The sequence below is a fragment of the Canis lupus genome, chromosome 12 (genome assembly GCF_011100685.1).
Source record: "Canis lupus familiaris isolate Mischka breed German Shepherd chromosome 12, alternate assembly UU_Cfam_GSD_1.0, whole genome shotgun sequence".
NCBI classification, from domain to species: Eukaryota; Metazoa; Chordata; class Mammalia; order Carnivora; family Canidae; genus Canis; species Canis lupus.
The window spans coordinates 41,600,941-41,627,304 of NC_049233.1; the positions used below are offsets into that span (position 1 = coordinate 41,600,941).

The window sequence follows — 26,364 nt, forward strand, 5'->3', positions numbered from 1 at the left end:
TTTTGAGTAGTATGAGCCTGATGTTGTTAATTACCTCTTTTAGCAGATGTTTGTTGACAGTTAATATACTCTATTACTTATCTTTTTCAAAAGCAATGATAGATCCTGGGTTGCCCTCTTAATAGCATACTTGCAGATCTAAGAAAAAGAAAAAGCTGCTCTTACTTTTTAACACTTCCACCTCACAGGATGCATCTGAGTTGTGATAAGTGTTACTTTGGGGCTTAGATTAATATGTTTTCCTATATTTTTGCTTACTTAAAATTGCTGTTATGAAATAGAGTATGAATGCCTTTTATTTCCTTAGTCAGATGTAAACCAATCATTTATTAACTACTATTGTTTATCTTGGTTACCTTGTTTTATTGTCTCTTTACTCTGTTCAGTCAGTGATGTCTCTATAGTCAATTTGGGGACGCTTCCTCTTTTTCTGAAGGAAAAAAGGTGCTAATGATTGATTTAGGGAAACTGTTTTAAATATTACTATTTATAGTAAAGCTATTTTGTTTTATCCTACATAAATACTACCTGGTATTTTGTTTCTATTCTCCACCCTCTTATCCAGGAAACTACCAGCTTTTACTTGATGGAAAGAAATAATACTGATGATTTGACTCATTGGTTTGTCATTTAATGAGTTCAGATAAAAATTATGAGTAGCCTAAATCATGTCTGAACAATTTAGAAACTGTTATCTCCAAGGAAAATAAAGTAAAATCCTTTGACAACAATTTACAGGTTGTGTGGAGAAGTTGCTATGAGTAATAGATTGGCAAATGAAAATTTTATTTTCCCAAGGGTTACATCTCCTCCCATATTTCTACACATGTGTTTCTCCCACCAGTTCATCTGACTGCATGTGCAGGTTTCAAACTGTGTATGGTTACTACATCGTGTTTAATGACTAAAAGCTTCATATGGCCAAGCACAGTGAGGCACCGATGAACATCTAAAAGATGGAAGATATAAACAAGGAGTGAGTATGACTTGGAGGAGGCTTAGGAAACTGTAAAGCCATGCAAAGAATAGCAAACTAGACATGAAAAATAGATAAGGAAAGGTATCAAACTGAAGAAATAATGTTACCAGGCAGAGAAAGAGTGAGAGTGAGAGAGAGAGAGAGAAGTGCAAGGAGGGTGAGATGCTAAGGAATTATCATGCATGAAGATGTAGGTGAAAGATAAGGAGAGAAAAAAGATTCTTTTGCCTAAGTTGTATGTCATTGACCTAAACTGGTCATTGGTGTCACTAATAGTGAAGATTGACTTCTTAAGGGTTTTTTTCCCCCCTCGAAGTTTAGACTCTGAAATATATATATTTTCTGTTCTATTTTTTCTCCTCCATTTGCATGTGAAATTTTATATTCTAGGTCATGTTTTCTTCACAAAGCTCTGAATCATTGGGAACGAGTTTTTCTTTTAAAAGTTTAGATAATAAGAAAAAATAAATAATGAAACAAACTGCTACTAAGTCTTAGGACAATAGTTCTTTCAAAATACAAAAATGTAATCCTGTAAAGCTGATATAAATAGATGTACCAGATATCAGCTAGGATCTTCACTTTTACTGAAGCAATATCATGTGTAATATCATCCTCTAAGTCTACACCATTGATTGTAACTGCCAGAGCTAATGATATCTGTAAGTGTGCATTAAAGTTTTAGGAAGACAGTACATTATAGTGGTAATAGCATATGCTTTGGCATTAGACAGGCTTTAGTTCAAATTCTGATTCAGTCACTGTTTGTATAACTTTGGGCACATTTCTTAATTCTTTGAACCTCCATTTACTACTCTGTAAAATAAATACATTTGTAAAGCATACACAGTTCCCTGTATGCAGTAACTATTCATAAATGTATATATTATTATGACTGTTATCATTCTATTTTTCTCCTCTATTTAAAAATAATTAGTAATTCTTTTCATTTTTCACTTTTCTATACTGCTTTTTTGACACTCTTTATTTTCATTTATGTACCATTTAGCAGGGTTTTTGATGAAAGAGATTCATCAATTCTAGAACCATGGGACTGAAAAAGACCTTAAATGGCCACCAAATCTATCCCTGTTTCAAAATAATGGAATATCTGGATATTTAAGACAAAAAGAGACTGGTCTCTTTGCATAATTTAAGAACAGAATAGTTATGACCTCTTTTGGTAATGCCATGTAAGATATTCTTTATGTGTAGTCTAGGTTTCTTTTTATTCAATCACTCCATTTAAAAGGAAAAGTGTTACACTCCTATTTATATAACAATTCCTGCTTAAGTTGTAAATCCTTTATAACTGACTCAGACCATGTGACACTGGGTGGCTCGGTGGTTGAACATCTGCCTTCAGCTCAGGGCATGGTCCTGGAGTCCTGGGATCAAGTCCCATATCAGGCTCCACTCAGGGAACCTGCCTCTCCCTCTACCTGTGTGTCTGCCTCTCTCTGTGTGTCTGTCATGAATAAATAAATAAAATCTTAAAAAAAAAAACAACAACTGACTCAGACCTGGCTGAATGTCCTTTACGTTTCATATAGTTGGTTCTGCTTTAAGTTAAAATGTAGGGAGTCACAAAAGATCACTGCTTATGACATAACAATGAAAACTAAACTGGGTAAACTAAAAATGTATATATTTTCTTTAAAGCCATTAAAGAGCTATGAATCCAATTGAACTTTCAATGATTATGAGTGTGGTATCATGGCATATTGGAATCCCATGAAGATACAAACACAGAGTTTATCCACCCTACCTTCCAATACTCTTCTGCAGTATTTCTGCTGAATAAACAGCTGCATGGAAACTTGGGAGCTAGGCTGGAAAACAAGAGATTTCATGAGGTACCTAGATCCCAGATTTCTGTGGAAGGACACACTTAATTCTACCTTTAAGACACTTAAAACCAGAAATGAACTAAAACCAGTTGAAGTAGAAAATCAGCCCCAATGGTGTTCAATTCCTTATTGAGTCAAAGAGATCAGCCCCTCTAGATGTCTGCCAAAGAAAAGAGGAGCTGTTTCTGTAGGAAATATCACCTTTTTCGGTCTTGACTATTGTTTCTTACACAATGACTGATAAAAAAAAAATAAAAACTAAAAAACATGACAAAAGCAGGAATATAGAGCTCATAATAAAAATTAAAAACAGAAGCACACTGACAAAGATATTGGAATTAGTAGGAAAGGACTTTGAAATGGATGGCCTTTGAAAAAGTGGCCAAAATGGATGAAAAGATGAAGGATGTCAGCAGAGAAAAGGAAACTTTAAAAGAAGAACCAAATGTAAGTTTTGAACTGAAAACTATAATACTTGAAATGAAAAATATTCAGTGGGCTTAAGAGCAGATTGGACAGAACAGGACAAAGAATTAGTGAACTAGAAAATATGTCAGTAGAAATTATCCAAACTGAAGTACAGAAAGAAAAAAGAATGAATTTAAAAAATAACAGAAGAGCATATCAGACCTTTGGGACAAAATCAAATGGTCATTCATTAAATTAGAATTCCAGAATGGGAGGAGAAAGTGGGACACATGTTTGAAAAGTAATGGCCAAGAAGTTTCAAATAAATTAAAACTAATACTTCACAGATTCAAAAAACTCAGTGAATCACAAGCAGGGTAAATAGAAAGAATACACACAGAGACACATCATAATGACTTTGCTGAAAACCAAAGATACAGGGAAAAATTATAAAGTAACCACGGAGAAAAGAAACAATACATTCAGATGAACAAGATAGGAAGAAAGACAACTTGTAATCAGAAACAACAGAAGCCAGAAAGTAATGGAAGGACATCTGTAAAACGGTGAAAAGGAAAAAAAAAAAAAACTATTATAACTTAGAATTCTATATCCAGCAGAAATAGTCTTCAAAAATGAGAGTTAGCTTAAGACTTTTTTCAAACATACACAAAAGCTGAGAGAATCTACCACTAGCAGTTTATATTGTACATATTGTTTACCCTTGAACAATGTGGAAGTTAGGAGCACTGACTCCTTGCATAGTTGAAAGTCTGTGCAAAACTTTTGAGTCCCCCAAAATGTTAACTATTAATAGCCTACTTATTGACTGGATGCCTTTTCAATAACAGGAGCAGTTGATTAGCCCATATTTTGTATGATATATGTATCATATACAGTATTCTTTCAATAAAGTAAGCTAGAGAGAAGAAAATGTTATTAAGAAAATTACAAGGAAGACAAATACATTTACAATACTAAGTATAAGCTGCATATAAATTGACCCAAGCAGTTCAAACCTGTGTTGTTCAAGGGTCGACTGTAATAATAAAGGACGTTCTTTGTGATAAAAAAAACGGTCCCAGATAGAAGTCCAATTTATAGTAAGCAATAAAGTATATTGTAAAAGATAAATATTCGGTAAATAAAGAAGACTTCCTAAACTATTTCTTTAAAAGACTATTGATTATCTAAAGCAAATATAATTACAAAGAACTAAAGAACTCTAAGGTTTATAGTTTATATAGATGCAAAATGTATGAGTATAATGTCACAAAGGATGTAATAAGACAAATGGAATTATGCTATTGTAAGGTTGTTACATTATTTATGAAGTGATATAATATTAATTAAAAGTGTCCTGTGATAAATTAAGGATGCATATTGTAATCACTACAGAAACTACCTAAGGAATAATGTAGTGACACAGCTAAGAAGTTAATAGAAAATATGAAGTGTAATGCAAAACAGAAATACTGGAAATATTTTGCTCAAAGGATGTCAGGAAAGGGTAAAGAAAAAAATCCTGATAAGGCAAATAGAAAACAAATAGATGGTAGGTTTAAACCCAACTATATTAATAGTTACATTAAATGTAAATGAACTAAATGATCCAATTAAAAGGCAGAGAAAGCCAGATTATGGAGAAAGTACATCAAAATAAAATCCAAATACAGTGATTTACAGCATACATCTTAAATATAAGGACAGAGCTAAACTGAAAATAAAGAGATGGAAAAATACACTATGTTAACATAAATCATAGAAACCTGGTGTGACTGTATCACCACCAAACAATTTATATTTCAGAGCAAATAGATGAAGGCAAAGGGAGATCATAAATGAAACTCAGTATTTTATAGACATAAAACTATCAATTTATCATGAAGACATCACAATTGTATCTTGAGTATGCACCTAATAGCAAACCTTCAAAATTTCACATAAGTCTTTATTATTCCTCCTTTCATAGACTCCTTCATCTAGTAGTTCTATAATCTTAATGCTAATTTAACCATCACTGTCACCAGGGCTCATGCCTCTGTGGAGTACAATACTATTACCCAGACAGGAAAAGGATTATTTGATGTGTACCTGTTTATCTATTTATTTATTCCCTAATAGAAGTCATCTAGTGCAGTGGCATGTCTGCCAGGAATTAGAGACCTGGGTTCAAGCCTTAGCTTTGCTGGTAACATCAGACAAGTCACTGAAATCACTTTGAGCCTCAGTATCCTCATGGGGAATGGGGATGGATGTACTTACTCTGCCTAATTTTTAGACCTTTTAGGAAGCTTAAATCAGGAAACATATGCAGTGCTGGATACATAAGAGACATTGCTGTGAACACAATAGTGAGCTTGTTTTTTAGGACCTGTCTAATTCTGGCTCATGTGCAGCTGGTAACCCCAGCTGCCTTTTCCTTATTCATCAGGTTTAGTCTATTTTTATCTTGAGTACTTTACAGATGGAACTAAAGGAGACCGATAAACCTCTATGAGGAAGCTCAGAGGGTTCTGCCCTTTATTTTATACCTCTTATATTCACCCAAGAGGGAAATTTGAAGATTCTAAACAGTATAATTAAACCAGGAGGCAAGTCCTATTCTGAGATCTGGTTAAAGATTTCACAAAGAAACAATGGAAAGCATTTAATGTAAGGATTAAAATTTTTGATCAAATTTTAAAAAATGTATTATTTTTTACCTAAAAAGTGGTTTTCCATTTGGTTTTAGAGAGAAACTGTTATCCATGTGTAAAAAGAATAGAATTTTTGTGTGGATTGTCTTTTATGGAAGTGTATTTTTTAGGGATAAAATTTTCCTGGAATGAGATGAGGTTACCAGAACAGGTTTCTTTGGCATGTAAGAAAATTTTAGGACTATGTGAAACTACAGTCTTAAGATTTGGGAGGTTTGAAATTATTTAATGTATTCATATTATACATTAAGGGTTGGTAATTAAGGTATATCTTTTAAAAATAATTAACCAATATAAATGTTATTTGAAAGTTTCCTCATCTGTAAAATGGGGATAATAATACCTGCCTGATAGTATTGTTATGATGATGATGACATCAGATTATGTTTGTAAATAATTTAATACAATATGTAGCAAACATATGCTAGATTAAACTAATAAAGTGAAAATTAAACTTTCCACTGAAATGGAGTATAAGAAGTTTTATCATTTCCATCTGAATTTACTTAATCTCTGTATAAATGACTAGTTTTAGACCAGCAGATTACCTTTGGAAAATTTACTGAAAAAGTCATCTCTTTATCACAACATCCATTAACACGAGACTGCAGTTCTGGCTTAGTCAAGAGGCTTTGCTACATAAAAATGCTGCTATTGACTATTAATGAATGCTTATTCCATATTATTGTCTCCACAAAATAGAATCTATTTTAATAACTGAGGTGAACCACAATTTTTTTAAACAAGAAATGAGTTTCTATATTCAATTTCTTAAACTAACCAGGCACTCTGCATATAGCTTTAATTAAGTTATTTGCCTAGAGGCCAATCAATAATTAATTTCCCCTTTCAAAAGCTATGACTTGGATGTTTCTCTTAAAGCATGCCAATTAAAAATAGAAAAGCCAAACTATAAAAAATAGATATGTTTATTGACAAGATAGAAGATGTTGCCAGACCTTTTAACAAGCTCTTTGAAAATACTGCTTTATTTGAAAAGAAACCTTAATTACTCTTGATCATGGCACTTAAGTCTTATCATTATATCCCTACTTGTTAATATATACTCAGCTCATGGTGATAATTTCCTCATAGCTTGTGGTTATTAGAGAGAATCATAATAGATGATTGATAAACTTGTTATGAGTTGAGTAAGAAGGAAAGAACAGCTCTGAATTATTCTTACTAATTTAACTCCTATATTTTAGATAACTAGTGATAAGCTGGTTGCCATGAAGTATTTACTAATATAAAATGGTAAGTTTCGGCACACTTTACTAACAAATCCGAAACTGAGTTTTGAGAGAAAGGAAAATGGGACTCATATTCTCTTTCATTTCCCAAACTATGAGTTTATCTAAAATATAATGCTAACAGTCATTCTCCCACTTGCTCACCTTGTTCTAAACACCACTGGCCACCTTGTTGATCTTACACAAGCCTTGAAGCTTTGCATTTGCTGTGCTCTCTGCCTGGCATGCTCTTCCCTTGGATATTTGTCTTAATTCTTCACTTTGCTCAATGTCATTTTCTCAGAGTTGCTTAATCTGATCCCTCCTACTTAAATTTACACACTACAATGCCCCCAATTGCCTTTAATCTGCTTTGTTTCTTTCTACCATGCTAAACTAGTCATCTTCCAATGTATTTTAACATATTTGTTTATTGTAGACTCCATCAAATGTAGACTCCAGGAGGCCAGGGGGTTTTGCTTACTCTACCCATGCTATATTTCCAGTACCTAAAATATTGTCAGATACCTGACAGTGAAAACTGGATAGATATTTGTTGAATAAATGAATAGATGCATCAATAAATGTAGAAGTCAATAGATAGTAGTAGATAGATTCAACATCCTAGCTTAAGCACCTAGAAATGATTTTGTTTGCCTGATTGCCTAAAACCTGGACTCACCAATGGAATGTGCCAAATGAAGATAAATGCCAGAGGATGGTATCTTGTAGAATGAGAAATACAAAGAATTTAGGGAGATTTGGTATCTTCCAGCTTGTTCTTCAAGAAGCTATAGGAAACACATTCCTCACTAGACACTAGGAAATTCACTAGTGAAGGGAGTGCAGCATTCTTGTAAAAGACTTAAGTGGTTATCATCTCTATGCTGGGATAATAACACCACATACATTGGCCTTCCATGTTGACTGAGGCCAGATAGCACTCAACTGAAAGCAAGATGATGTGGTTCCCAGGGTAATTGGCAGGGTGAGAGTGATGATAATAAAGTTTAACATACAGAAAACTTCAGAAGTGGCTAATTGATCCTTGGGATTCCAGAGCTGAAATCACTGATATCTCACTAAGGTCTTTTTAAAAACCCTCTAGGATTGGTAGTGGCATGAGTGGACCACTACATTGGAAATTCATGGTCCCTCCCCTACTTGCCTAACCTGAATCAGATCATAGACTTAGAGTTCCTTAAATGAAAGGAAAGATTTGTCTTGGTGTGGAAGGACCCTGTAATAGTCTCAAATATATTTTCTTCCTAGTCTTTCTCTAGTATATTTATAGAGAGTGTATTATTGATGATTAACTTTATTGTCTGAACCATAGGTAGCAGAATACTGTCTTGTGACTGAACCTAGATAGAGAAGGACTGATTATCCTGCAGAGATAGCTATGATTACTGAATTATTGTGGGTATTCACTTTTGAGGACAGGTTGCTCATGTTTTAATTTTGAATGTCTATATTTTCTTTATGCTAGGTATGAGAATACTGTTGTTGCTATTGTTTACAATAGTATGTATAGGAAGAAGGTTGTGCTTGGGTGGAGAAGTCACAGATTGGATTATTGATGATAGTGTATCTTGTTCTCTCAACAATCACTCCTATTACTTTCTAGCTTGTGTTCTATATCGCTCATTTTTAAGTCTTCACACAACTCTTATCTCTTATTTATGAAATTTTCCCACTTTCTGAAGTTGTAAGGTTAGTTTCAAATCATAGTTTGGCTTATTATTAAGTAGTTTTGTATATGCTATTTTACCCTCTTTGAGATCATTTTATTTTTAGATGAGTATGTCATATTCCCATTTGTGTCATGCTCAGTAACCACTGGTCTGTTAATCTAATAGAACTGCCATTTCCATGGTATCTATTTCCACCTAATATTTCACACTCATTTATAATCTGGACAAGCAAAAGCTCAACAACTCAATCATAACAAACCAAATAGACAAGTCTTGACGCCCAAATTTTGCAAGTCTGGTAAAATGAAAATGCATCAGCATTTCTGGAAAGAGATCAAAGCGCTCATTCTTTATTTTATGAAACCAACCAGCAGAGGGAGCAAAAGAGATATTTAGGTGTTCCTATTTCTGCTTGCAGACCTTCTACTATGGTTGCTGTCTAGAGCTTGGCTATATTTTTAATATATATTCCCCCTAATCCCTAGGCAGAAATTCTGCTGTATGATCACCACATGCCTGTGAAGTCAATTCTAAGAGATTCTATCTGCACAATTTCTTTCTTCAAACTTGAATCCCATGAAAACCTCAAAAGCTACTGGGTGAAAAACCAGTACTAAAATTTTAGGACTTCTAAACTCTGTCTAGGTAGCTCAGGAACTAAAGGAGAGAGATTTTGAATGAATTAAAAACATTAGCGTTCCAGCTATTAGGATAAGTTATATTAATGCATTTTTGCAATGTTCTGTATTATATAAAATATTTTGAAAATTTTTCACAATATTCTAATGAGGTTTTACTACATTCAAAATAAAATTGTATTTTTTATATGATCAGGAAATAACAAAGAGAAGGCCCTCTGAAAAGAATCTTTTATATTCTTTTATATATATATGTGCGTGTATGTGTGTGTGTATGTAGTGCATATATAATATATATATTTCTACATTCCCATATAAAATGTGATTTAAAACATTATAATCAAAAGAGTTTCTCATTATCCTGGATATTTTGGTTTAGATAATTCTGTTAAGAATAATCATGAAGATGACCAAAGACTTGTGTCTTGTGTGTGATTTACAGTGTCCATTGCAAAAGCTTTAAAAATGTCATTGCTTGCATTCTTTGGATGAGTTCAATACGAGGACTCTTTGGATGTATATGCTCTTATTACCCAAATTGTCCCTTGAATTTAATGAAGTTTTATATATATGTATATATGTATATGTATCTACATATATATATTTGTATTTATATTTATTTATTTATTTTAGAGAGAGAGAGCACGTGAGCTGATGGGGTGGTGGGCAGGTAATGGGAGAGGAAGTAGAGAAGCAGACTCCCTGCTGAGCAGGGAGCCTGAAGTGTGGCTTGATCTCACAATTCTGAGATCGTGACCTGAATAGAAATCAAGAGTCTGACACTGAATTGACTGAGCCACCCAGTCACCCCTTTAATGAAGTTATATTAAAGTATAGTCACAAGGATGAAGATACAAAAAAGAAGAAAAATCTGTGATAATACAAAGCTAATATGAATTTAATATGAATCATTTTATTCATCTGGAGAGTATCAAAAGGAAAAGGAAGGATCATGGTCCATTTCATTATTTAAAAGAAGATAATTACAAATAATATCATTTGTGTAGTTTCCTTTGTATTGGGGTGTATAAACTCTTAAACCAACAATATGTGACACAAACTTTGGGAATTTCCAGGTATCATGGCATGGTGGACATCTTTATCATTCTTGTAATTCTTGGCTTTAGGTTGAATTATTTCCCATTGAGTTATTTGAGTTGATCTCCAAAAACAAGTCATATGGAGCTCTGTTACCAGGGACTCACCAACATGGGCTGTATTTGCACCAAAACCATGAAGAAGGTGGCCAGGGTCCTCACGGAGAAGTACCATACTCACCTGGGCAGTGACTTCTATACCAACAATCCCCTGTATGGGGAGATCATTACTATTCCTAACAAGAAGCTCTGTAGCAAGATTGGAGGGTATGTCAAATATCTGATGGGATGGAATCAGAGGGGCCTGGTGATGGGTATCTGCATCAAACTGCAGAAGGAGGAGAGAAAAAGAAGAGTTAATTATGTTTCTGAGGTCTCAGCTCTGGATTAGGAGATCATTGAAATAGATCCCGAGGCTCTTGAAATTTGGCAGTCTGCTCAGCCTGCAGGTCACTCAGCCTACAACTGGGATACATTTCAAAACATCACGTGGAGTTGTTTGAATCTTTTGGTTGTGCTGTAGTATCCTCCATAAACCTTGGGAGAAAAAAATTTTCATATAGAGGTTCCCCTGACTGAGGCTAATGAGATTATTTTTATGAGGAGTAGATTGGATATGTGTATGTGTGTATGCATGTGTGTGTCTGTATGACTGATCAACAACAGAAATAACCTTAATATTTGCCTCCTCAAGGGAAGAACAAACATTCTAACTATTGTGAAAGTCTATTTTTCCCTTGATGTCTATTTCTATCATGTAGTCAATTAGTTTTTATTACAATGTGGTCATTCCTCATGCTGGAGGCATAAACTGGCAAAGTAACTTGACCTCTATGGGGGATACCTTGTCTGTCTTCTGGCTGGGTTGTTGGGTTGTGCAACTCATGGAAAGAATGGCATTACAGCTTGAGAACACACCACTGAGTGTTTTGTAAGAATGTCTAGGAGAGAAACAAATAAACCAGTGTTGGCATTCATTTCATTAAAGACACTAATAAAGCAAAGGTTGAAAACTCAAAGAAAAACAGCGTCTTTTACTTTAAAAGAATTTAAACCCCCAGGGAGATTTCACTGTCTAATGCTTCTTGGTAATACAGCTAAATGAAGTTCATTGTTTTAGATTTTTTGGTACAGTGATATTGGATGACATTTGAGCTTGTTGAATTGACTGAAAGATTGGGAAAAGGTGCTGGAGAGGAGGCGGTCTGGTATGGTTCATTGAGTTGGCTTAGACTAGCAGTCCAGAGATGGCAGTTCTCAACCCAATGTTGTCATTCAGTAATTGCTTGTCATTGGCCAATTCAACAAATTTGTTTCCTTATCTACCAAATGTCTTCTCTCTTCTTATAGGATAAGGTGATCACATGAAGGAACTTTGAAATACCTAGCATGCTATAAAAATATGAGCTACCTTTATAAGAATTATTTGTTGTTATTAAAAAATGTTCAAGTGGACCATCATTATGGCTATGATCAAAATGCATTTTTATTACACTCTAGAATATATAGCTTGGAAATGACAAAACTTAACTAGGACTAAGCCAAAGTGCTCTGATCTTTGGGAGTAAGGTGAAAAAAATGCAGTATTCATTAGGACATTTGTGGTGATTAGGGAGATGACCTTAATAGGTTATCAAATTCACAGCCTCTCACAATGGACCAAACTTAAGCCAATTCAATTAAATGAGATTTTCCATTGTTTACAAAGACTGCCACAGCCAGCCAGGACTCTTCCAATACAAGCTTTTTCAATATTATGCAATTCTTTCTTATGTAATTCTTAATTCTCAGGCCTCACCAGCATGGGGATAAAAATAGAATGTTATGATTTTTGCAAGTTATTATTTCTCTCACACAGCTCCTATGTGGGAGAACTCTAGACCATCCTTAGATGTCTACTAAATGGTTATAGCATTATTAAGGTGTATATCATCTACAATCAGCAAATTTAATCTTTTAACTACCAAATGGTATCCTATGCCATATTATATATATATATATATATATATATATATATATATATATATATATATATATATATTATCCTGATTCTATATAGTCTATTTACTGCCTTCTGGTATGAAAAATAACAGCTTTGCTGCCAGTGCAACCCTATGGAGATGATTCTAGAAGTAACAGTGTTTGGTGCCTAGGCTGCCAATGCCTATTGCTGAGTGTGTTGATGAATCTGTCATGGCATCAGCCATCAATATCTCCTACTGTTGGGGCTAAGACTAGCCCCAATTCTGCAGTTGTCTTGTGTACTCTAGATCTGTCCCAGGTATTCTTGTTTTTATATGCTCTTTAGTAGATGCTTCCATGTTTTGGTACTTAACCATGGGTCTCTAAGTTCTGACACCAGGGGATTTAGTGACTGACATTGCGCTGTCCTCATAGTTATATCTTCCCTTTGATTCTGGCATATTGTCCTTGGACCAAACATGTATGCCTCATCTCTCTCATTTTTATAGTATTACTATATACTCTTATGGATCAAACTCTCATACTCTCAGCTATCATTTCTGAAAAAAAAAATCAATCTCCACTTCTTTTTAAAGTAAGGGTATAGTTTTATCAACTCCTTCATCTTTGTGGTTGTAGGCTTGAAATCTTCAACATATTCACAAAGTAGGACACCTTATTCTAAAATGTAACTTCTCTCTTGCACAAGGTTTCTTTGTCAAACCTAAGTGATGAGATGAAGCATTATTTATGGGGTCCTAACATAACCCCCGTTCTCAGTATGCCTAGTGTTATTGGAATCACACGAAGCGTACATGCCTTTTCAATGATGCATAAGAATGAAGTGTTATAGCAGGCTCCTGGTTTACCCTGGCTTGTAATTTCCCGAGAGATGCCAGAATTGGCCAAGGAACTTCTTTTTAAAAAGATGGAAAAAATTCCATGGAAGACAAACATAGATCACTTTAAAAATCATTTTTCTCTTATTTCTATTCAGCTCTTCAGTCTGTAAATATCAAAGTCTATTTTATAAAGGTATGCATAGAATATTTGTATTGGAATATAATAGTAGGGATTTTGAGAATAACCTAGACATTTGACAAATGTCAGTTTGAAACAAATGATTTTGATCCAAGCTTAATAAAATCTCGAGTAGATATCAACTTTGGATATGTCTTTCTTAAAGATAATATGTTAATTCACTAGTGAATATTAGAAAACAATTTGACATGTTTTGTCAATGTACTTTTCCCCTTATTTATCTTAGTATATCTTATAGGATCTTCCACAGTGATCTTATGGGATATTTTGGGGAAGAAGGGTTCCATGGTAAGTAAATTTGGGAAAACCTTCATACCATATTCAGAGGTCCTGTAAAAACAAAAACAAAAACAAAAAACACTCTATTTAACTCATTTAACCCACTTAGTCCCAAACTAATTTGGTCACAATAACCACTTCTCTCTTTCTCTCTTTTTAAGAACAGGGACACATTTAACATCTTATGGAGTATACTTTGGTAATTATTGTTCTGTTTTAACCTTTCCAGGTAACTATTTTGACTGCATAGGTCATTTGTTTCAATTTTCCTTTCAACAGTATTTCAGGTATTTTCCTGTTTTGACTGAATATCAGCTAGAAGTTTGATATGGCCTGTATACATAGCCTCATTCTACTCACATTTTTACATGTATTTTTCTACACATGCTTCTTTGGCAAAATACGTGTTTGAATTAGGTTTCCATCACAGGATAAGACAAATGCAGAAAGGATCTAAACTTGTGTTCTTTAGATGAGGCCTAGGCAGTTTCTTAGGACCAGAGTGCTGCTGAGCCTGGCTGTCTTTTGCCTGGGAAAATACAAATGTGGAGGACCTTGAATGAATGGACAGGCAGCTCAGAGAAGCAATGAATTCAACAGCTGCAAGAGGCTACAGACATCATCCACTGTTAGACCCTCATCCTGTGCCAGTAATCAGAGGCCGAGATTACCAAAGCGACTGGCTTCAGGTTAGGTCCCAGCTGTAGCTGAGCTGGATTTAGGCCTGGCTTTTTGACTCTTAGTCCTCTAAAATTTTTGCTAACTTTGGAGCCTCTTACACCTCTCTGGTGGAGTAGTTAAATTTGGTCTCAAATTCACCTCTGCTATTTTCACCAAAGACAAAAGTCCATAACTGTTGTCCTTGGTTTTCAAAAGCACAACTGTAGAGATGACAATGTATACCATGTGATAAAAAGAACTTTCAAATATTAGCTCCACAAAAATACTTTCAAACAAAAAAGTGTGTGTGTGTGTGGTATGTGTGTATGTATATGTAGGGTGGTGGTGGTGGTGGTGGTTGTGGCAGCAATAAAGTAGGTAGGGAAGGAGAATGCACATTCCAAATGACTTAACTAACTAGAAATACTCTTGTTCTAGTTTCCAGGAACAAAATAAAATAAAATAAGTAAAACTGTCATCCTATTCAAATAATTGTTGAATATTTGTTCTTACTCAATTTCTTTTCTGGAGAGCTATTAAATAGGCTGTGAAATGGGTTGGTGGTGAAAGATGAGCTGGTAGCAATTATTTCCCCATATCCTTACTGACTTGGATAACACTCACTTTTCTTTGCTATGTACAACCTAACTGAAAATGCAGATCCAATGACTAATGCCTTGGGTGTGTCAAAATGGCAGGCAGGCAGTGTTTGCAACTCATCTCTCTATTTAGCATTTCCCTCTGTTTTTAGATTAACGTTATTTTTCTCATAATCAATCAAGCTAAGTCTTTTCACAAGGGAATACAGATTCTATTGCAATTACCTGGAGGAATCTCCACTCAAGTACTTGTTGGAAGTCCTTTGGGTTGAATAGAGGTTTTAACAGGGAAATGAGCGCCACAAAATTATGTCCAGCTGTGTACAAATATTTATGGGAATAGTCACAGTGACTGAAATAATTGATGCAAAGAAAAACAATTACCAAACAAAATGACATTGTTTGGATACAGCAGAATATTCTATGACTTCCCTGTCAATTTCTCTCTATTATGGTTGTATTTATTGAATCTCAAGTAATCAGAATGATTATGGAATATTTATGGAATATTTATGAATTATGGAATAATTATGGAATCATAATTGAATTATGATTATGGAATATTTATTGAATCTCAAATAACCAGAATAATTTCTGAAAGTGGTTAATAATTACAATTATTTTTAAGAACGAGGACCATTCTTAAGGAAAATAAAAAGAGATAATCATATTCTGGTCCATTTACCAAAACATGACATGATACTTGACAAAAAAAAAAAGAAAAACAAACAAAAAAAAGTTGCAAGTTACATTTTAGAATGTCTGTGTAAGAAATTTTAATGTATTAATCACTACAGCCTTGACATAAATGTGAAAGATAGTGGTAAAATACATGAGGGGAATAGTATTTATTTTATCTACAACAGTAGTTTGGAGTTCATATAGATTTACATGTCTCTAGCTCCCAGGGATTCAGAGCCCAAAAGCTGAGAAAACTGGATTTTAAAATAAAGACAATTCTTCATGTAACCTTCATGTAATTTTGCTGGTCTTATCACCTCTCCTTCTTCCAGAACTCTGTAGACTAACCTCTTGGTGAAAGCCACTTTAGACTTTCCTTTCTTAGTCACCCATTCCTTGCATTTCACTACCTCACCACTCCACAGTTTCTCACGTTGTGCCAGAAAACTGTTGATTTTGTTTCCTCAATGTCTTACAATTCTGTTTTTGAGACCAGATTTATTGCAACATCATCCCCCACCCTCCACGACCACTTGCTAGTTCTCCTTCCTCCATTTTGGATTTATTTAATCTGTCCTTAACATAGCTACTACAGTAATGTGTCTATAATAATAAAACTCATTGAATGGCTACAGTATACCAGGCACTTAATGTCCATCAGGCCATTTAATTCTCATAGTAATGTCATTACTCCATTTTCTTAGATAAGGGAATTATGGCTGAGAGAAACTTTGCTGTCCAAGAGTCATACAGCAGGAAGAGGCAGAGCCAAAAGTTGAATCTTCAAGGGTCTACCCCTTTCTATTAGGTTGCCTTTCTATTACACTGTGCTGCTTCTTTAGACCAATCAGATATTATGATTTGTGTTAATTCTGGTGTTATTGTCATTCATGAGATTGTCAATTTGAGAAGACAATAATTTTCTTAGCATACTCTTGTTCTGTGGAAAAGAACAGAAAGGAAAAACTATATGATGCAATTTTTTTATGGCTGTTTTGTGGCATTGACTGTTAATTAAGCCCATCCCTAAATGAAAAGTATTTCAATGGTGCAGAGAGACAATGAATGGATTGATTTGTAGGTTAGAGGTGTGTGAGTGGTAGAGTGGTTAATTAGCTGTGGTTGCTTATTCAGTTGATTAAAGCACCATATGAATGAAGTCACGTTTATGGATTCAGTGCCTGTGTGGGCCAGTTTATTTAGTCATCCTTGCATCATTAACCTCAACCCACCTCCTTGCTAATGTGTACCATTAGCATGAAAAGGACAGTGTGAGTGGAAAAGTGCAAATTCCACCTCATACTTGGAAAAAAATTACCCAAAATGCATGTCCTATTGACATTGGCACAGAGGCAGGGCACATTATTAAATCTTTGATTGTTTTCAGTTCTCCTGAAAAATTCATTATGTGACAAAATGCCATAAATCATATACAAATTTGAATCCCCTTTATAAAATTGCTTTAACTGCATTTTAACAAGTTAAAAATTGAGCTATAACAGATTTAGGTGAAAACAAAAAAGAAAGTATATAGATATCCTCAGTTTTACAATGAAACATATGCTTACTTATCTAGATAAGAATAGTTGATAGTCAGCTACTTGAGCATTTTCACTTGGGTAATCACACCTGTCTTTCTTAATTTCTTTTCATTAGATGGTGATCTATGATGGTGAATGATGGTGATCTATGTTACTAGGTTCATGCTCATATACTTGAAATAGGGCTGTCATAATTGGAGATAAAGGAAACTCAGGTTAATATTTTTTAGACCTCTTTTCTTCTTTTTCCAACCAAAGTTGGAAAAGCCCATATAAACAGCCCATATAAATAGCCCCCATAAACAGACCACCTTCACCTTTGAAGTGTGATAACTTAAAGCCCATTTAAGTTCCTCTTTACAAACTATTACTTTTATATTGTCATTCTGCCCAACTATCATGAAATAATTATTCTTTTCTTTGTAGTGTTATCTGATATAGGGGAATGAGTGTATTATTTAACATATTTTTATTGAATTTCCTTTTTAAACAGTGGGGAGGAGAAGAGTGAAAGGAAGAAGCAAACTCCTTGCTGAGCAGTGAGGCCAATGTGGGCCTTGATCCCAGGATCCTGGGATCATGACCTGAGCCAAAGGCAGATGCTTAACTGATTGAGCAACTCAGGTGTCCCTTTTGATGGAATTTCTACAAAATGAATGCATAGTTTTTGGATGCTAGTGCCTGGAGATATAATTATAAGCAAACAGAGGACATGGTCCTTTCCACACAGAGGCTTGAAATATAGTGGGGATGATAGACGTTGACCAAATCATAATTTATCAAAAGTTTATTGATTATGTCTGTGTGCCAGGCAATTTTGTCAGCCCTGAGAGTATAGAGATAAAAAGGACTTATAACCATCCCTTGCCCCAGTGAGCTTATCATATGAAAGAGTCTATAAACTAACAAAAGTAAAAAAATAAAAGGTTCCATATGATAATAAGTGCTATTGGAAAGTCAAAGCAGGAGGGTGATATGAAGAGGGTGGTATGAGTACTCTTTTGAATAGAGTGGTTGGTAAATGTCACTAAAAATTAAATAATTGACCAAAAAACAGAAGGAAGTGAGGTCAAGAGTCATATTTCTAGGGAAAGAGACAAGGACCAGGGTGAAGTCGTGGGGCAGGAAGTTGCCTGGTGTGTTCTCAGAACATCAAGAAGCCCAGAGAGGTTGAAGGAGAGTGAATGAGGCAGCAACTAGAGGTTGAAGTCACAGATATAACAGGAGGCCATGGTAGGTAGGGCCTCAGTGGGACACATAAGGAGGGAGACAGGGAGCCACTGAGGGCTTTATGATCTGGTTTAGGTATTAATAAGATCATTCTGGCTGCTGAGTTGAGGATAGATGGCTGAAGGGCAAGAGGAATAAACAGCTCTTATCCAGATAAAAGGTGATGGTGAATTGGAACCAGGAAGATAATGGTAGAGTGCTGAGAATTGGTTGGTTTCTATATATATTTTGTTATTCCTAATAACTAGTACAGTATCACTGATTATATTTTGGGGTAAAAATGTTAAGATCATATATCATACCAAAATATTTTCTAGCATATCTTTTTATAATGTTTTAATGTTAGAAAAAAATCTATCAATTATCAGCAGGCAATTCATATTATGTTATCCTTTCATTGAAAACTACCCAATAGGTTCTCACTCTATTTATATTAAATTGCAAACCTTACAATGACTTAAAAGGCCAACCTGATCTAGTGTACTGTCCAGTATGGTAGCGCCTAGCCACATGTGACTATTGAGCACTTGGATTAATGCTAGGCAAAAAAGAGATGTATGTTTTATATATATAAATATATATAAAGAGATGTATGTTATATATATATATACACACACTTAAATTATATCATATATACATATATATATATATATATATATATATATATACACACACATATATATAAATTCTATAGGAGGTTTAAAGTCTTAGTGAGGAAATAATATAAAAATGTTATTGATAGGGCAGCCCGGGTGGCTCAGCGGTTTGGCGCCTGCCTTCGGCCCAGGGTGTGATCCTGGAAATCCAGGATCGAGTTCCATATTGGGCTCCTTGCGTGGAGCCTGCTTCTCCCTCTGCCTGTGTCTATGCCTCTCTCTCTGTGTGTCTCTCTCATGAATAAATAAAGAAAATCTTTAAAAAATGTTATTGATAATTTTCAAATAGTAATTATAGACTAAAAGGATAATATCTTGGAATTATAGTGGAAATATAGTACTAATATTAATTTTACCTGCTTCCTTTTACTTTTTAAAAATGTGATAACTAGGACACTTAAAATTATAAATGTGGATGAATTTTTTTGGCTCACATTATATTTATGTTGAACAGTGCTAGTTTACATTTTCTTTTTCTGACTTTATTTTAAACTATTTTACTTGTTCACTATATTCCAGTTACACTGGGTTTATTTGAGATCTTTGAACTTGCCAGGCTCATTCCTACCTCAAGGTCTTTGTGTATTTTATTCCCCTTTCCTGATATGTTATTCCTTAGAACTTTCCTTGTTTTTCTCTATTATTCATGTCTCAGCTCAAATGTCATTTCTTAGACAAGCATTCAATGACTATTCCAACTAAAGATCTGTTAACTCAATCTGATATCCTTTTTAATGTTCTACATTATTTATTCTTAGATGAAATTTGTTTTCTTATTTATGGTCTATCACCCTATAGAATATGCGATATGTGGAAGATAACATCTGAATTATTTTGTTGACCACTATACCTCCAGAATAGCATTTGGCATATACTAGGTGCTTGGTAAATGAAAGAATAATTAAACTCTATGCATAAGAAGTATTCAGTGCTGTAAATTAATATAAATAGATAGATTTTTCCTTAAGTGGGAAAATCAGGGAAGTCTTACTAAGAACTAGACTTGGAAAATGACCAGGAACCAGTGGACACAAAACAAGCCAAGGATATGGTCATAGGAGTAGGCTGGCTATGATCCCAATATTGATGCCCTCAGCCTTGCCGCCCCCTCTGGATCCTGCTCCCAAGGGAAGCTCACCATTATGGCATAGGACTTCCAGTTCAGCACTAGGCACTACAAATAATGCAGTCTGTATAATGGCTGTAAGTTACTTGCAGCAGAATAAAGTCCCAAGTTTGAGTGTCTGACTTGTTTACTGGAGGAGCTGGGAAAGGGAATGTCTTAAACCTTTGGCTTCTTTAGTCACTTTAGGATTCCCTCAGATACAAGGATATCTGGGCAATCCAAAATGATAAGTGTGTGCAATAGCATACTTTTCCTTGCATCAATATTTAAAGAATTTTAAAAAGTTTAAGTTATTGTCTTTGCCTTATATTTTATGCCATTTTGTTGAGAATAAAATATTTCTGAATCTGTGAACCTATGATTTGAATGTGAATTTTTTTGTGTTTAATGTTTGCACTGACAATTGCCTATTTTCTCAATAGTAAATACTTTTTAAAATAAGTATTTAAAACTTTATTTGAAAAGATTGCTTTCAATATTTTGAGACAAAATTCTTTTTAGGATATGCCATAATCACTTTATTGCCAGCATTGGGTTAGAGATTTTAAGTTTAAATCCATTTTCTTAACTGCCAAAACATGGTTGTTTAATAATTACATCAATGATGTAAACCACCTTTTATTTTAAGTGAAAGTAAATGGCTTATTAAATATTTTTGTGGTATCTACATGTTCAAAAATAATATAGGGTCATCATTTAGCTCATAGTCCTGAAAAATCAAATAAAATAATAATAATCTGATTTTAAAGAAAGTATTTTTTACCATAGCTGATGTACTTTTTACTCTTATACCATTAAAAATGGTGATGAACAAGTAAAATATGATTGATTGTTGAATGGTTTTATGAGAACATATTATGTATTGGTTCATTATAAGAATAAGATTCATATTTAATGTGGAAATATATTTAAAAGTCTCAAGTTCCATTTGTGTTGTAACTACAGAACAATATAGCCATCAAATGGATTTTTAAATATGTTTTTATTTACTTTTCTACTATAAATACAGTATATATTTAGTGTAGAAGTTTAGAAAATATAGGAAAGCAATGAGACAAATTAAAAAATCAATTATGACCCTGACTTTCAGAAAAAAACACTATTGACATTTTATTGTGTTGCTTTTCAGTTACTTTTCCTGTGTCTACATCTATGTATGTGTGTATGTGCATGCAGGTATCTGTGTGTTTTGTGTATGTTACTTAACCTGCTATGGACATATTCAAATGTTACATTGTAAATGCAGACCTTTTAAATTTTAGAAGCAAATTTTCATTTGGCCTTGCCTGGTGTAAGGATATGCAAGTGAAATTCATCTCAGAGCCTTCCTGGCAAGACCCATCCCTGGGTCATTCAGAGGCTGTGCTCCTCAGTTACAGCTTTTCTGTTTCCTGGAAGTCCTCAAATCCTTCTCTCTGATACCAAAATATCTGCTTCTTGCAACACTACACCTCACCATTGCCAACACAATCTGTCGTAATAAACTTGTATTTTTTTTTTCTTGTGTTCTTCAGGATTCTTAATCTCACTTTCTGCTCCCCTGACCCTGAATTAAAGGCACTTGATTTTGGCTTCAAGTTAATTTTCCATCTGCTTTATCCCAATGATTTCTGAATATATTCACTGGTGAGAACACTGGATTGTTCTATTTTATTCTTAGTCACACTAAGGGTAGATCATTTAACAATTCTGAGCCTCAGGTTCCTCATGATTAAAATGAGGATTTGGGTTTTTTCCAGAGCTAATATAGAATGTCTGTGTGTCTATAAAAGCAGTATGAAAGAATGGAAAGAGCATGGCATGTGTATCAAAGAAAGCTTGGTGCAAATCTTGCAGCTCTGTGACTTTGGCTTTGTATTTTCTATTTCATTTGTTTTTCTTTTTGCTCCTTTTTTATTTTTAAAAGATTTTATTTATTTATTCATGAGAGACACAGAGAGAGGCAGAGACACAGGGAGTGGGAGAAGCAGGCTCCATGAGGCAGCCTGATGTAGGACTCGATCCCAGGACTCCAGGACCACACCCTGAGCCAAAGGCAGACGCTCAACCAATGAAGCACCCAAGCATCCCATCCTTTTGCTCCTTTGAGTGAACAAATTGCACTGCTCTTTCTTTGAGTTTGCTGATCTTTTCTTTCCTTCATCTAGTCTGCTGTTGAATCCTTCTATTGAATTTCTTTTAGTACCATTGTATTCTTCAGCTCTGTGTATTTTTATTTGGTATTTTCTTATATTTTCTGTCTCTGTTGAAATTCTTGCTTTGTTTATGCATTGTTCTCCTGATCTTGGTGCACATCTTTATGACCATTATTTTGAACACTTTATAATGTAAATTGCTTATCTTCATTTCATTAAGACCTGTTTCTGGGGATTTATGTTGTTCTTTTATCTGGAACATATTTCTCTGTTTATTTTCCTTGACTCCTTATGTTGGCTTCTGTGCATTAGAGAAAGCAGCCACCTCTCTCAGACTTGATGAAGTGGTCTTGTGTAGATGAACTTTATCATTTAGCCTGACCCTAGCTCTTGGTTATCTCTTAAACCTTTGTGATTTCCAAGCTTCCTTCCTTGTTCTTAGTGGCTTAGTAGTTGAGAGTGTTCTAAGACCTGTCAGTGTCCCAAAGGGGAGGATCTCAGTTAATACCTCTATGTAGACTGATTAGAAGTCAGACCTTTATACCATATAGCTTTAAAAGTACAAAAATAGACATCTTTTTTTTTCCTTTGGTGAAAAAATTTGTAATTAGATTTATAGCCAGCTGGACTCAGTTTAGATGATCCTGATTTTGTTGGCAACATCCAAAGCATCATAGTCAGCAGCCAGTTAAACATATGCTTTCTTCTCTCCAACAGGCCTGATCAAGGTGTTGACCTTTGCTACATCAAAGTCATAGAGTTTCTTCACAGCCTGTTTGATCTGGTGCTCATTGGCCTTGACATCCACAATGAACACGAGTGTGTGGTTGTCTCCTATTTTATTTATGGCTGACTCAGTAGTCAGGAGGAACTTGATGATTGCATAATGATCAAGGTTGTTTCTCCTGGGGGTGCTCTTTTGAGGATATTTGGGCTGCCTTTGGAGACACAGGGTCTTGGGTGATTGGCATGTAGGTGACATGCAGATCTTTTATTTGTGACTGTTAATGCCTTTCAGCATGATTTTTTTGGCTTTCAAAGCCTTTACTTTGGCTTCAGCTTTGGGAGGGGCAGTGGCTTCCTTCTTTGCCTTCAGTGCCATCTTTGTGAAAAGGCAAATAGACCTCTTTTAAGAAAGACTGAGAATTGGATGTTTTTGCCTGCTCCCTCTGTGCTGAGCCCTAGGGGATAGCCATGTTAAGTCCTCCAAAGCCTACTAAGAACTATTTCTTTATTTGTGGGTCTTGTGGATATAAGCCTCATTGTCTTTCAGAGCTAAGTGTTTTCGGAGCTGTCCCTCAGGTAGAAGTCTTAAAAGTTGGGATGCTAGACGTACCCTTTACTCCTCAGGGAGAACTGAGCGTTGTAAGTTTCCCTCCAATTACATGTTGGTGTGCTAGGGGTAAGGTTTATGGCAGGAATGAGCCTCCATCTTTCTTACCCATTTTGATGAGGGTTTTTTTCTTGTTCACTTAATGTGTAGGGAGCCTTTCAGTTAGTTTCTGGATTTCTTTCAGAAATATTTGCTCCATGGGTAGCTGTAGATGCAGTGTGTCTGTTGGAGAAAGTGAGTTCAGGAGCCTCCTAGGCCACCATCTTGGACCAGAACTCCACAAGGTTGTATTTTCTTCTCTTCTCTTTTCTTTTCTTTTCTTTTCTTTTCTTTTCTTTTCTTTTCTTTTCTTTTTTTCTTTTCTTTTCTTTCTTTTTCTTTTTTTCTTTTCTTCTTTTCTTTTCTTTCTTTTCTTTTTTCTTTTCTTTCTTTTCTTCTTTTCTTTTCTTTTCTTTTCTTTCTTTTCTTTTCTTTTTTCTTTCCTTTTCCTTTTCTTTTCTTTTCTTTTCTTTTCTTTTCTTTTCTTTCTTTTTTTCTTTTCTTTTTTAAGATTTTATTTATTTATTCATGAGAGACACAGAGAAAGAGAGAGAGAGGCAGAGACACAGGCAGAGGGAGAAGCAGGCTCCATGCAGGGAGTCCAACGCGGGACTCCATCCTGGATCTCCAGGATCACGCCCTGGCTTGAAGGCAGCGCTAAATCGCTGAGCCACCTGGGCTGCCCTGTATTTTCTTATATGTAAAAAAAAGAGTATAGAAACTATTGTGCTGGCTACATGTAAAAGAACTCTGATTACAATGGCTTGAACAAGCAAGGATTTTACTTTTCTCATTTATTGAGAAGTCTGGAAATAGGTGGTTCAAAGCTATTGTTTCTGCTCTTCATCTTATTATCCTGGGCTGCTTCTACTTCTCTGCTCCACTATCCTTAGTGTATGGTTTTCATTATGAGTGTACCACCGAGCATAGTATCCATATTCTAGACAAGAGGAAGGGAAGGGTGGAGTTCAAAGGGACAAGACAGGTGAATTTTCATAAGGAAAGCAATCTAGTGGATTTCCATTTCCACCTTATTTGTTAGAACTATGACACAAAATTATCCCCTATTCCAGGGACTCTAGGACATGATATTTTTGCTGAATATGTTGACATCCTGAATAGAATTCAAAATTATTTTTTTAGAGATTTTATTTATTTATTCAAGAGAGAGAGACAGAGACACAAGCAGAGAGAAGCAGACGCCCTGCAAGGAGCCCGATGTGGGATTTGATCCTGGATCCTGGGATCATGCCCTGAGCCTAAAGCAGACAGCAACCACTGAACCACCCAGACATCCCTAGAATTCAAATTTTGCCAGGGAGGAAGATGAGAAGAAATAATTGGCAAGCAACATCAATGTTTGCAACTGGAAAAACTTCCTTAAGTTGTTGGGAGACTATATGAGATGATATGTATGAACATACAGGATATGTATACTTAATGATTACTTCCTATTACTCTTTTATGCTGTAGTGACTATTTGCAACAATCATGGAAAAGGAGCTTGTGTAATTTAATTATTGGTATACCTAAAAATATATATGCCTTAAAAATATAAAAAGTGTCTGTTTCCTGGTTGTTTTGGCATAAGTTCTGTATTGTTACCCAGTGTGGCTTAAAAGTCAGATATCTCTTTTCATTGGACCTATTAAATATTAAAAAAGAAAAATAAGCAAGTATATTGGAAAAATCTATGCTTAACTCTTCTAAATGTGAAAAATATAAACGAATGATTAACTAGATTAACTTGAGGAAATGTTTAACACTTTCAGGAATCTTAATATGGGAGAAAGTCCTGTCAGGTAGAAAAAGTGACCTCTTATGAGGTGTGGTTCAAAAGGAAATTAGAAAACAAATTTTCCTTGGAAGTTGCTTTGGAAGTTCCTTGCTCCAAATGATTCGCCCTTGTCCTTTTGTGAGCCTGCACATGGCTGAAATGCCCATGTTCAGAATCATTATGAGACTGTATTTCCACAAGTGTCTTTCTAAAATGTGTAATCTGGGAGGAAATTTTCATTGAGGCTTAGCCATCTGTATATAGTTTTAATCTTTTCAGCAATTGTAGTAAACAGGCAGCTATGAAACTTGGTAGAGACAGGGTCCATTTCTGGGGTTGGGGAAAGAAGATTTGAAATTTAGGGGGCAGTCAACAGCAAGAAAAAATTAAGAGGAACCAAGAGAGGGCAGGTTAGGATTAGAAAGGTCAAACACCATAGAAGACATAGATAGGTCTATCTCTTCTTCTTTTTTTTTTAATCTTTTTTTAAATCTTTTTTATCTCTTTTTTTAATGCATTGATGTGCAACACTAACACTGAAGTGCATCATTGTCATCATCTAGGGTTCACAGAATAGAAAGAATGCTTGACTTCCATCCAATTTAAGGACTCTGATAGTTGATAGGAGCTCTGCATAGCTCCATGCAATAGTCACAGTGACATTTCAGATATGATTAGTAATATCTCAGAACTGTTTAGAGTCTTGAT

At 34.8% G+C, this 26,364-nt stretch overlaps 1 protein-coding gene and 1 long non-coding RNA gene across 2 annotated transcripts in view; both read left to right on the top strand.

The window, feature by feature from the left end:
- LOC111098335 overlaps positions 1–26,364 on the top strand; it is a 472,612-nt gene that overhangs the window by 64,528 nt on the left and 381,720 nt on the right. The gene's annotated exons all lie outside the window — the stretch shown is intronic.
- Positions 10,710–11,100, top strand: LOC100685892 (40S ribosomal protein S17-like). The gene is given in 2 exon segments (XM_038554609.1): positions 10,710–11,008; positions 11,010–11,100. Coding segments are annotated over 2 exon segments (390 nt in total).